Source organism: Gobius niger, assembly GCF_951799975.1.
Source record: "Gobius niger genome assembly, chromosome: 8".
Taxonomy (NCBI): domain Eukaryota; kingdom Metazoa; phylum Chordata; class Actinopteri; order Gobiiformes; family Gobiidae; genus Gobius; species Gobius niger.
In genome coordinates, this window is record NC_136859.1 from 13,368,770 (window position 1) to 13,382,382 (window position 13,613).

Consider the following 13,613-nt stretch of genomic DNA (forward strand, 5'->3'; position numbering starts at 1 on the left):
CCTGTCCTGCTCCCGCTGGTCACATGACCTCCTCACTGGTCAGCCACATCAGCAGCGATAATCAGGCTGTCAAAAATCAACTTCAGAGACTCAGCCTGAGAGGACTTGTTCTACCGTGTGCCGTTTACAAGTGGAGTTTGAGGACAGTGACTCAGGGACCAAGCACTCAAGTTTTTTTTTCCTTCACATTATGAGTCATCGAGAACATTACATGGCAGCAAAGTGAACGAGCCTCCTAGAGTTTAGTTTACTCCCCAACCCCAAAATGTTCTCGATGTTGGTGAAGAGGTGACTTTGGATTTCCGCACTGACTCAGGTCTCTGACAAACTCTGAAATGAACTCAAATCTCTGATAGACCACGTTCTCCTCTATGTCTTGTTGGTTGGGGAGGAAGGCGGCAGAACAGTTGTGCATCGCCCCCTACTGGGAGGGAACTGGTTGGACTGGAGTTGGACTGGGTCACACAGCCCTGAAAATTGGACGTGTTTGTGTTCATTTTGGGGGGACGGGGAAAGTGATGTTTTTTTTGTTCATATTTTTCAATACAACCAATGCCAAGGAAACAGAAAAAGTCTGAGGCGTGCGCTGCAAACAACTGGAAACAACTGGAAACAACTGGAAACAACTGGAAACAACTGGAAACCTGCAGAGACCGGACTGTGGACCTTCACACAGGGTTTACAGTTTGTTTGTTTTTTTTTATGTTTTTTTTTTATCATGTTGCTTTTTATATTCATTTTCATCATTACAAAAACATTCCAATTAAAATGCATATGTTTTATTGCTAAAATATTACACAAAACGTAATAATAAAATAAAACAATAATAAAAAAGCTAATATTTTGGCTACAGTTAATATATTATTTGTTCACAAAAATACAAACTGCTGATATATTTTAAAAGTGGATATTCTACTTCCTAAATTAAGATTAAATGATTGAGAAATTAATCTATATTTTTTTAATAGATGAAGAAATTAAAAACTGTAACATTTTATATTTCACTAAAATTGGTGTTTATCATTTTAAATAAATGTGTTTTATAGATTTATTGTTAAATTCAAACTCATTCAAAATTTTTTTTTACAGGCATTTTCATCAATGAATTAAAAATCATTCAGCTCAAAGCGTTCCCACAAAAATGTTGAGTCCTTTTAATCTAACTCTTGAAAAGATGACTTCTGGCTCCTGATGATTTTTACTGTCAGCTCTTTGGGGTCCGTGCTGAAAATGTTCATGTCTTTAATAATTCACTATATTGTTTTTTCATACAGTGCGTGTTTGTATGTGATGTGGGCCTTGTGGGATTTGTTTTCTTTTTTGTTTTTTCTATCTGTATTGAGTGTTCTTCACATTTTTGTGAAGACTGTAGCTTCTTCTGTGAAGAGCTCTCTGCAATCTGAGCCTCTTGTTCAAAAACAAGAAACAAATAAATATGATTGCGCTAAATTGGTTGTGGTTGTCACTTATTTAAATTTGGAAAGTATTGATTTTTCTGGAATAATTCTGAGTTTGTTTGCAGACCACAGTTGGCGATAGATGGGACACTTCGGGGACTGGACACGACCTTGAGGTGAGAGGCCACTGTAACGTGAGAAACCTTTTGGACTATTGAGTTTAAGTATAATCCTGATCAGAGTCCACTGCTGTATTAATAGAGCCCTGAACTGTTCCGCCAATACATCGACAGCTTCACATATCCAGCGCATCGATTCCCACTAAGCGCCGCTGGACTCGCAGGGAGTGCAGTTTATTTTTGTTGTCCCGCTTTTAAATACGGACACACTTTAAACAAGCTGTAGCTGCATTTCCATTTATATAGGCCACAATGTAGAGGCCCTTGTGAAGCCAGACAGCCAATTTCCTGGATAATAAGAGCTAATGCCTCTATTTCATGCTTTATGATCTCCTCTGATGACATGTTTGGAGCTGGTAGGCCACGCTGGGAGAAAAGTGCTATTGGTTCTGGACACATACATTTACAAAGCCTATTACGGATATTTGAAGACGGCCTGTACGAAGATAATCAGCTGAAATTGAAATGTTAAACTAAGATTGAGTTGTGAGAGTCAGTTATTTATTGCCCAGCGTGAAGCGTAATGTTGTGGTCATGCATGTTTTGAGCAACTTGGTCTAGAAAAATGCTCTGTTGCGATTTTCTCAAAGTAATCAGAGCCAAAAAACTCTCCTGGCAAGATGTGCTGGACTTTGTATGTGTGGTACTAAAACTATAAAGTTTACAGTGATATGTTTCTCAATATTTTTTACAATTAAGGTCAAGGCTAGTTTTAGAGTTGCTCGAGTCATCATGGTGTTATGGTTTGAGATAGAGGACAATATACTGTAACTCTTCTTGTACTTTGAGTCATTTTACGGCTTGTGTTGACAAATGTGCCTTTGTTTTAATCTTGTGACAAAAAATGTGCCTTTATGTAAGAATAATGCCACCGCTTTTTTATTCTCCTGTGCAATAAATCTCTCACCGTCGTTCATTTCTGCTGACGGAGAAGACATTAAGCTTTATTTATGTGGATTGTCTCAGTAATTACAGAGCTATTAACCCTGAACTTCGTCAAACCTCTACAAGTTGATCGTCAAAACGCAACTTCTACAACTCTGGCCTGTCCTCAAGAAGTAAATTCTATGACACGTAAGGTTGAATTAAAAGGTTGCTATTATGTAGAAGTATGTAGAGTATTACATGCTGCTCATGTCTCGACAAACACCATTGTAATTGCTCTGTATCGTGTTTCAACGCGGACGATTCTGTTGCCACAAGTTAATCTATGTTTAATTGAAGCCTCCATGATTATTTGGGGTTCAGATTTCTCGTGTTGATTACGGCTTGGGAAATATAAAACACTGGATATAATTAGAAACAAACAGTTCTTTATTTCCTCAACCAACCATCTCCGTTAGATTAGAAGAGGGTTTTAAGCTTTTTAGTCTTTATTGTCCCACAGGCAGATCTGTCCTCATTTCGACACCATCCATCAACCAGCGCAGGAATAAAGAACTGTATTATTATGATGGAGCTATAGTTTCCATCAGTATAGTCCCGTAAGTCACAGTCTATCCCAGATGGAGGTCGGATGATGCACTTCTCCGAACGTTTAGAGAGAGAGAGTTGTTAAATGTAGTTATCTTGCCAAATCTTTGTCGTAAATCCTTTCTGCTCACTTATCAAATCGGATCTTGTCATCTCGTCAGGCACCACAGAGCAAGGTTTGTTACATCAGAAAAACCGGACTTGCACTCTGTTGACTCGACTCCCACATCACAAATGAGCCTGGCATCACTCAGCCAGAGTCAGGAATATGTTTGGTGCCAGTGTGGATTCTTAAAAAACAATATTATGACTGTAAACAGAATAAACATAGGTGTAAAGGTATGTACACAATGATGATGATCAGGTACAGGTTTGTACTGTAGTGTTTAACCTCTTAGCTCCTGCCAGAACAGAGCACATTTCCCCCAGTTTGGCTTTATTTTAATCTAAAGCGTAACGATAAAGAGCAAAAATAGCGACAAGAATGAGATGAAAACAATGCAGCAAAAAACATGACAAAAAAAAGCCACAAAAGAGCGACAAAAAGTGCTATATATGTGGTAAAAATGTGATGAAAAACAAAAAAGGTAAAAAACAATGTAGTTCTTAGCTTTCAAATGAGGCGTTACGCTGGCCTATAAGCTGTGATCTTATACATTTGGGTAAAACTGAACTAGAGAAAATGCACTCGGTTAAAGGAACAGAACACAAAGACCAGACAAGTACCCATCAACTCTGCAAGAACATATCACAGTATGGTGGCCTATTCCTTTAATGTGGGGGTTAAGAGGTTAAAGCAGAACTACATAACTCATGCCCCTACAGGCCATAAGCGTCACTGCATGTTGTGTTTTTTTTTACATTGTGCCACAATCCAATAACACAATGGGGATATTTCTTCCACTTAAACTTGGCTGTAAATACTGTTTAAGTGGCACTAGCTCACAGTTAGCTCTGCCCGTTAGCCTTTTAGCTTCTTCGTCGTGGTTCCATCAGTGTGTATTGGTAGCTCCGACCCGGAGGTAGGAAAGTTGCAAGCTTGGTTTTCTGGCCAGAGACACCAATGGGAGATGAAAGACCCCCCCAATCATCCCATTAACACTTGTTTTACCTCCAGAGGGACTAGGATTTATTAAGGGGACTTAGTGCGGCTTTAAAAGTGTAACAGCGAATGGGGAAGTATAGTCTTTGTTTCCTTCAGCTCCATTAAACATACTTTTCCAGGCTGTATATCGACTGTGTATTATTTCAAACATATCTTTGGCATCAGTCCCCTTTGTTAAAGTCTTACCAAAGTGAAATCCCTTGCACACATTGCGTTTCTTCTTTAATATTGTATGACCAGAGCCAGTGCATTTTCTCTGGAATGAATATTTGACCCTTCATGCACCAGAAAGCTCTAAGAAGCTCAATCTGGTTTATAACAAAGAGATCCCTCCACTTAAACTCCTTATATTCTGGGTGCGCTGGGTTCAAAAAGTGTTTTTAGCCTTATTTATGCTGCAGAATATACTCGGCTGAGCTTCTTCACAAAGATTTCCAGTGGCCTTCACAGTTGAGCTGATCAATACGGTGCCACACTTCACCAACAGCACAGAAACTCCAGCAAAAGTGACTATAAAATATACCCTTTATGTGATGAAATAGGGACGGGACAAAGTCTTCTGTGGCCAGTGAATTATTGCATGGTCAATACAGTCCATTTTATCCCAGAACTAGGACTTAAATCTGCTATATTAAACACTTCTGTAAATCATTGTATTGGCCTTGGTTTGAAATAAAAGACGTGTATGGAAAATAGGTGTGAGAAATGTCTTAGTCTTAAAACAAAAAGTGTCAACTCTTTGCAAGGCATGCTTGATGATTGAAGAGTTGGGTGGTGATAGTGAAGCATCTAGACCAGAAGAATGAGCTTGACACCATCAGGAGGGATGTGAGCTGTAACTTCAGGCATGGTTGTATTTTATTAGTTTTATATTGCGCTTTTAATGACACTCAAGACGCTTTACATTGCATTATTTGTTTACTCCATTGTCGACAGTGGTAAATGGCTATTAGCCTATAGGGTCGATGCCCCCGGGTGCTACAGGAGGCTGCCCATTGCTCCTTAATAATAATAATAATAATACATCAAACTTGTATAGCACTTTTTTGGACACTCAAAGACGCTTTACATGGGGGATAGAACAAAAGGGTTACCCCAACAGCATCAAAGTTTGAGACAAATTTTGTAAAGCACCTTAAGCTTATAGCCTTGGACTGATAGAAACCAACTACTCACCAGGACCAGGTCTCCACTCAATTAAAGAGTTTCTGAAATGTTACAGTAGTAAAGGTCAAATAAAACCCACACACTACGGGCTCAGTGGGTGAATTGTCTTGCCCAAGGAAACTACAGTCTGCACCTTTGGGAGCCAGAATTCAAACCACCAACCTTCCTTTGAGTCATAAAACGACCTGCTCTGTCTTCTGAACCGCTGTCACTCCTTTTTCATTAGGAGACAACATAAGCAATCAGTAAACAGTAAATGCAAATGGGGCAGCGGTGGCACAGTGGATTGCTTATACCATTATACCAACAAGGGGGTATATGCTGATGTATGGCATATAGCTGTCATGTCTCTGCCTGCTAAAACGTCTTATCAGCATCCATAGTTTGTGGCTAAAGATGTAGCTGACATCTTCTTATATAAGCCACTTAAACCATGTCATAACTGTTAACATTTATGTCCTTTTTTCTTCAGGGTTTCCAACACATCTCCAAGATCCTGGTCCTTTGGTCTTTTCCAACACTTGATTGGACATTTGCAATCTGTTTCATTTATGCTATGGCCAGTTCAATCGCATCACACTGGCCACTTATATCCTCACAGATGTATATCCTCCACTGTGCGCTCTGAACAGTCGGCCCTCTCTACATTAGAGCCCGCGCGCTGCGTAAAGGCCCTCGTGAGCGCGGCCTGGCGGGGGGCAGTGATTGTGTCTAACGCGCGCCGCTGTGACAAACTCGGGATTATCAGACAGTGCTTTTTATATGAACACGCTGAGCTCGCTGCAGTCAGTCACACCAGGCATGTCAAAGCAAAAGCTGCTTCTCCCACTTCTCCTTCTGAACCGTCATTCGTCTTTGATACAGAACCGACTGTGGCGCAGATATTTTGCATAATCAAGTCTCACTCACTTCTGTTATCAAACTGCAACCTGCATTGTCTCCAACATTTTATGTATGACCAGACTGATACTGTCTCATGTCCTGGATATACTCTGCATGTACACAATAAGACAGCTACAGGAGCGTAAGCTTCATGAAAGAATGATAGGGTATAATTAACTTTACACTTTGTCTAGCCTATAGTACCTAGGCCTATATAAGTTTCCTACAGTTGCAACTTTTACAACCTTGAGAAAGGACTCCATATGCTTTAGACTCATGCTTTCATTTTTACAAAAAGGGTTCTTGTTTTGGTAAGATTATTTGGCTATATTCTTTGAGACAGACCCACTGATGAAAATGTATGGCCAGACAGACTCTCAGTTCTTTTGGATTTCACTTTGGCGGTGCTTTCTCCGTCGCCATAATATCTGTCAAGCCTCCGGTGCTCCCATAAAATGTGACTCTGATTATAAGTCCATGTTTACGGCCTCCTTTATTACTGTTATTATTAATAAATCAGCCGAGGCGCCCGGGCCTGGGCTGATAAGTTTGGGGAGTGGGCCCGGGCTGGAGACGGTAATTGACGGTGTAACAGTGTGTGCAGCCCCGCGGTGGCCTCGTAAGCGACCCGCTTTATTAGATCGGCCCGTATCGATCCGAGCAGCGCGACGCTCACTAATCTCCACGCGGGGGGAGGAGGGGGAGAGAGCCGGTCGATACGCCTGGATTCAATCATGTCTGGAAACAGAGACGGTAATTTATTGTAATCACGAGGGTTAAATGGAAAACGTGAGAACAACGCGCCCGTGAGGTCCACAAAGAGAATTACATCAGAGCGAAGCGCTTTCTCCCCTGTTGTCAAATCCAGAACGAGGCAGAGGAAGATGCAGATACTCAAACTGTTTGAAGAGAGAGAGGGGGCAGAGATGAAGAGAATCATCGACAAGCTTTACAGTGTGATCCATGTTTTACTGCGGTTAAGCTACTACTGTAGCCATAGCTGCCCAGTAACTGACTGACACTGCCATGGCGACCATTCTGCACCAATGGCCTGTGATCGTCAAAGGCCATCAGATTGACTTTTTTATTTTTTATTTTTTTACAGTTTTTACAGATGACTCTTTTATTTATACAATACAAACCTTGTAAATCATGTAAATACGTTTGGAAAACATTTTTGGAATTCAGTGTAATGACAAATTTCCATGACAAATTTCTGGCAAGTACTTTTATTCAATAGAATTAAGTTACAATTTCATAATGTGAAGAGTTTTTACAGATAAAGAAAACATTTTTGAGAATAATATGCCATTATCTCAACAAAAAACATTGGTGCAGTAATATGGCTCTACAGCAACATAACAGCAACATACATCTACAAGAATAGGCTCGAGCTCAGGCACGCGAGGTTCTCTCTTCCTCTTCGTTCTCCAGGAGGTAGGCTGGTCTGTACCGCGTCACCCCGTGCGCGTCCACAGTCTGCAGGGCCTGGTTACGGTAGGTGTTATCCATACTGCCCAGTGACGTGTACCTGCCAATCAAAGGAACGGTTAAAGCAAAGTGGGAACAGGGAGCTGAGAGGTGGACTACACAGTTCAGAGAGGATTGTAGCCTATAAAAATACACTTCATTCCACAATGTACTATTCTAATGGCACAGCGGTGCCCAACTGGCAGACCTGGGTCCAGATCCGGACCTCAAGAGGCTTTAGTCCGGACCCCAAAGCCTTTTCATCCTCTCATCCTCTTCATTTCTAAGGCTGAATTAAAAATTATCTAACCAATTTGAATAAGGTGGAAATAAGATGGCAACATTTTTGATTCATTAATCAGTTCTGCTTTGTAAATAGACAACTTGTGCTCATGTTTTAACATTTTCAAGACCAATGACTGCATATGTCCGGACCCTGGACATACTGTATGTTGACAGTTATTAAAGAAAAGTTTGATTTATCTTAAGCCTTGATAAGCTGTAGTGGTTTCAGCAAGTTTTGATTTGTTCACAGCAATTAACAACATATTTACATTTTCTCAGTAGGGTGAGGGTGATGTTGTACACTGAAAACAATAATGAAACTCTTTAGTGTAGTTCAATGCTCTATCCAAACCCAGATATCATTCACCCAACTTACCCTTTGTCATAGAGGACACAGTACGGCACATATAATGTTCGGAGGAAAGCCCAGATGTCGTGGTATGTCCAGTCCTGAAGGCAAACATCAGATAAAGACCGTCAAACAGAATCTTTAAAGCATTCCTTTCCCTATAATGAGTGATAGCAATTTATCCCTTTGATTACATTAACCTGATGAAAGTCATGCAACATCAGTAAATTAATTTATTTGAAAAGAGTACAGCATAGTCTAATGGCAACCAACTAACAAATGTATGTACTGTACCTGTGAAATTTACCAAAAGGGATTTATTTGCCTCTACCTGGCATTATCCTAATTTTTTTGTCTGACTTCTTGCAATGAATTTTACTTCAAAAGTATATACATAAACCAAGTACCTCTGATACACCCATTCTGAATCCCACCCATCCACATCTCTTTCTAACTGTCATTAGATCTCTCCCAGTAACTTGTAATACGTACGTATCTTCAATCACACCTCAAATGTGCAATAAATAGTAATATTCATTGTGCATGACCTCATTGGACCTTTTTGCAAATATACAAAGGAAACGATGAGACTTGTTCCTTAAAAAGGTGAATTTGTATGGTTTGATTGAAAATAATAAAATAAAATTTAAACAAGGAGCTTGGACGTTTATTTGGTCATCCTAACACTGGCTCAAAAACACTGTCTTAATTCTTTACCAGTAATGGATTGACCCTCATGTAGGTGGGCCATCCCGGGTCGGTGGGGCACATGGGGGTGAGAGTGTTGGAGTAGGGGTCGGTCCTTCTGGTGCCCATCAGGACGGCCTTCAGCTCAGGCTTCCTCTCCTGCACATCAATGAGCGCCTGCCGAATACTGCCCTCCACAGAGAACAGCTCCAGGTCATACCTACGCCGGGCACAACAGAGAAGGCAGTGAATGCGACTGATGAAAAGGTTTCCAGAGAGTTGGGGCGAGGAATGATGACAGTACTGCCACAATATCATTATCTATACTGTAAAACCAGAAAACTAAGCAGTATTGTTCCGAAATGATTGATTTAAGTTATAGGCTATGATCAGAAGCTTTTGGTATAGGGTGACCAGATGTCCCGGTTTACCCAGGACAGTCCTGGTTTTGAGCTCTGCGTCAAATGTTTTGTCCCACTTCTATGCAGACAGTCCCGGGCGTCCTGGTTTTCTTTGAAGTTCATACGATACGGAAACTGTTACGGTCTGTGGGAGAGCGATAGAGCAACCGTGTGTGCACAGGGACACTCTGTCCCATGCCCCGATGTGCAAACTGGTTCTTTTGCAATACACAGCTGAAACCACAGCACAGTTCCTCGCATTTCTTTCTGTGCAGAAGACCGCTGTAAACTTTGAAGACAGTGACGAGAGCTGTGCACCAGGGGCAGAAACTCCAATATGCTACAAGCTGGAGCTTCAGTTTGTCTCTCATATATAACCTGCTAAAGCCTTCCGTCCTCTCTTTGCCCACACACATCCATGCGCTAAATTTCGTTAGTGAATATAGGATGAAACTATTTCTAAACTCATCTGGATGCGTTAAAGCCTTTAAAAGAACTAAACATGATGTGCTCGGTGTTGATGTGGGCTCTCAAAGTGCATGCTCGCCTCTGTGAACGGCAGGCGTGAACCCCAAATATGTCACGACTTTGCAGCTGTGAAATCTGGTCACCCAATACTGGCAGAATCTTTAGTTTTTATAGAACTGCTAGTGTTGTCTCTGGACCAACCAGGTACTAAATCTTGGAATCACAATAAAAAGTTACACATTTCAAACCCATTGTTTTTTATTATATGTGTTTCCTTTTTACTTTGATTCCCCTCATTTCTCATGTCCATCCATTGTTATCATATACAATGTACAAATATCTGTCAGTGTCAACATTACATCTCTACCACAGAGATAGAACCCAGCCATAAATAAAACTCACCTCTTTATTGTGTCCTGAAGAAATCTCTCCATTTCAGAGAATGGGGAAACTACGCGAATATACAGAGCCTTCAGTTTGTCCTTACTATCTGGATTGCGGCTGTGGCATATAAAAAGTACAAGACTGGATCAATAAATGTCTTTTGCAAGTTAAAGATATTTGTTCTGGGTTAATTCTCAGCTGGTTTTTGGTTTGGTCTTAAGTTTTATGCTTTGTCGATTACCGTTTGAGAGCAGCGTAGTAGAGGTGTAGCAGTGCAGTGCAGTCTTTGCCTCCATTGAAGCCGACGCAGAGCTCCTCTGTTGAATACTGATCCAGTGCAGCCTCAATGGTTTTTAATGCAGACATCACCTTGTCACCCAAAGGCGTACCTGTGAACACGTCAAATACAATGTATAATAGTCCTTATAAAATATTTGTAACGGAGAAGAGCTGAAAACTCTTTTTTTACATCAGTAAGAAGAAAAGAATGTAATCATACTGATTACAGAAAGGCCAAAAGTATTACGGCATTTGGGGATGGAATGTCAGGACTGTATAAGGAATATATAAGTATAAGGAGCATGTTATAATAAAATGCACTGAAGGCCAAAGTACGTTGACTTGTAGTTGTGCAAGTAATAATTGGATTTTTGGACTGAGCTGGCACTTTTTCCTTCCAAAAACAACAATAGACCATAATAATAAAGTATGTTTTATTTTTTATAGCTAGTAAATAGGTGCTTTATTTTTCTTTTAGTAGACAAGTGTCTAATATTCCGCAGTACACGGGAGAAAGAGATAAAAAAGTAATAGACACGTGTCAGTGGCCTTACCAGTGTTGGCCAGTGAGTACACCTCAGCCGTGGCGAGTGATATCGGGTCAGTAACTAGGGGCACCACGCTCCCCTTGGGCAGAGCCTCCAGCAGCTGCGCCCGAGCCTTCTCCACCTCCTCTGGGCTGTTTGAGTCCAGGACCAGCCTGACTCTGTGGTAGTTACTCATCCAGTCCGGGTACGAGCCCAGAGATACCCTTCGCCCCCAGTCTGCCTGAAGTTTCGTCAAGACCGGGGCAATCTCAGCTTCATCCGCATCTACAAATACCTGCAAATACCTACAATGAATGAACTTACTCAAACTTTAGCATTCATTAATTTAAAAGAAATACAAAGTTGCGTCTTAATACCTCTCGAGTGTGAAATGTGGTCCCTGAACTTGCAAAAAGGTGCTCTAGTCCGCTGAAAGCCCTCTCCATCAGAGAGGGAATCCCCGGGAAAATGTACACATTATGCACACTGACCTAAAAGACAAAGAGTGTTCTGTCAATGATCAACTCAACAGTAAAGAAAAGGGCCCCTCTTCATTTACCAGATTTGTTTTGGTATATCTTTGGAGTTCATCTACATCTATGGCTAACTTCTTTGCAAAACAGATACCTTGCAGCGGTACCCACACACACAGTATGTAAAGTACTCAATGAAACATGGCTAATGGGTTGCACATATACTTACAAGTGGATAGCGGAGAAGTTTTCCCGTTTGGGGGTCTGTGCCATAGTTGAGTTTTGCAGACTTAGGAACCATAGCCAGTTTCATAGCAGCACTATCTTTATCTACAGTTCCAAAAAACTCCTTGACCAGTCGGCTGAGCTCGGGATGCAGATGCAGTTCCTCCTGAAAGGCTTTGGCGATGCTTTCGAAGGTGACGTCGTCGTGAGTGGGTCCGATGCCCCCTGAAGTAATCACGTGGGTAAACTGCGGTGCAAGCCGGGCTACCTCACAGGCAATCACGTCCTGTACATCCGGTATGACTGTTATACGCTGCACAGACACGCCGAGTTTACGCAGTCTTCTTGTCAAAAAGGCACTGTTGGTGTCCACAGTGTGGCCCTGAAATATAGAAATCAACATAGGCTGAATAACATGACAGCATAAGAAAAGAGACTGACAGTTTAATTTGCTTTTTAATTGTCAAGATGTTGATGTTGTGACCTGGTTTGTGGTTAATAACTCTAATGGCCCAATAACTAAAGCAAGTAGATTATATTTAGCATTTAAATCCAAATGCCCAAATGTCCAAGAAATGTTAATATATTCTTTTTAGTCCAAGGGCGCTGTCAAATCAAACAACACAAGCAAGGCTGCTCCTTGATATCACCAAGATGAGCAGACAACTGAAAGCCCAAAACTTTCAAGGATTTTGTGTGATGTGGGTTTATACAAAAGGTTCTCAGATTTAATGTATTACCTTGAGGATCTCATCGCCGATGATGACAATGGCAGCAGTGGAATTGTCCCCGTTGGCCACAGGAGATGAAGGGCCGTCATTTGTTGAAGCCATGGTCGCTCTGCAGAGCTGAGCTGCCAGTCTCCTCACGCGCACCACTGCTCGACTAAACTGGGGAAAAGCTACACTGGAGAGAAAAAAAAACAATTTAAGTATGTTTGAATTATTCAAACATACTTAAACACACTTATAAACAGATTTCTGTAAATAGAAATGAGATTATAAATGATTTAAATGTCTATGAACATGCATGTGGCAATGAACTGTTAGTTATGAATAACATGTTCAGCATGAGGCAACATGCTCGACTAATATAAGCATTTTGCCTCATGCTTAAATTACTTATTTTGTGTAATGTGAATTAAAACCTTACATTAACATTAAGATCCCATGAGGCGTGTCCAAATACACAGTGTCTTCAGAGCCAAGCTCTGTCCCAACTTCATATCAAGTGGAGTTCTTGTATGAGAGAGTTAAGACAGAGGACAAAGGCCATATTATTTAGCTTTGCAGAAAGTGTCAGCTGATTCATGGTTACTATGGTAATAATACAATGTCACAATGTGTAGCTAGAACAAGCTTTATGTACATCAAAATCGCACTTGTCTTGAGCATGCATATTTTCTATTTGTAATAATACCGTAACATCATAAATGATGATAGCACTTGCTCCTTCTTAATGACAGGGCAAGCTCACAAAGTAATGTCACAACCATGTCGTCAGGATGGCTTCTAAGGGTCGGATATTACCCAAGGCTACTTTGTTTTTAAAGGGAAGAGACCACTTACTTTTGATCCTCATGTGCTCGTGTGTAGTTACCATGGGGTAGTTACATATCCTACAGCTCACACGGCTGTTGTTGCAGCGACTCTTTTGTAACGCAAGAATCATGGACCAATCACATGCGAGAATGCTGTTAGGAGACGTTTCTTTATCCAATCAGCTCTTGAGAAGATTTGTCTTTTCTTTTTTTAAACGCGGAAGTGGAAGTGAACATAAAAACATCTTGCATTCTCACATTCATCCACACCATGGATGGGAACCACACAGTTTATATTTGCACACATTTAGGTGGACAATGA

At 40.9% G+C, this 13,613-nt stretch overlaps 2 protein-coding genes across 4 annotated transcripts in view; one reads left to right on the forward strand and one right to left on the reverse strand.

Annotated features, from left to right (window-relative positions):
• Nucleotides 1–526, forward strand: part of efna4 (ephrin A4) — a 56,783-nt gene extending 56,257 nt beyond the window's left edge. Inside the window, exon 5 of the mRNA XM_079560948.1 lies at nt 1–526. This exon is cut by the window's left edge and continues 59 nt beyond it. Within this exon, the coding sequence (XP_079417074.1) occupies nt 1–27 (27 nt within the window). The 3' untranslated portion in view covers nt 28–526.
• A 6,899-nt stretch (nt 527–7,425) lies between these two features.
• Nucleotides 7,426–13,541, reverse strand: flad1 (flavin adenine dinucleotide synthetase 1). Of its 3 annotated transcripts, none has more exons than XM_079562030.1 (11): nt 13,320–13,541; nt 12,904–12,989; nt 12,492–12,657; nt 11,756–12,133; nt 11,431–11,544; nt 11,081–11,348; nt 10,489–10,636; nt 10,266–10,364; nt 9,025–9,214; nt 8,335–8,408; nt 7,426–7,734 (listed from the first exon to the last, which is right to left on the reverse strand). In XM_079562030.1, the coding sequence occupies exons 2-11, from the start codon at nt 12,909–12,911 to the stop codon at nt 7,599–7,601; spliced, it is 1,581 nt and encodes a 526-aa protein (XP_079418156.1). In that variant the 5' UTR covers nt 12,912–12,989; nt 13,320–13,541; the 3' UTR covers nt 7,426–7,598. The 3 variants fall into 3 exon arrangements, with proteins under 3 accessions (XP_079418156.1, XP_079418157.1, XP_079418158.1); XM_079562031.1 differs by having other exon boundaries at nt 12,492–12,652; nt 13,320–13,540; XM_079562032.1 differs by lacking the exon at nt 12,904–12,989 and having other exon boundaries at nt 13,320–13,540.
• Nucleotides 13,542–13,613: the final 72 nt, after the last annotated feature.

What these genes read in the sequence shown, in the direction of transcription:
- flad1 (XM_079562030.1), bottom strand. An exon ending in AACTTCTCCGCTATCCACTT is followed by an intron (nt 11,545 to 11,755) that starts GTAAGTATATGT and finishes TTTGTCTTTTAG; the next exon opens with GTCAGTGTGCATAATGTGTA. An exon ending in GTACTCACTGGCCAACACTG is followed by an intron (nt 10,637 to 11,080) that starts GTAAGGCCACTG and finishes ACGTGTTCACAG; the next exon opens with GTACGCCTTTGGGTGACAAG.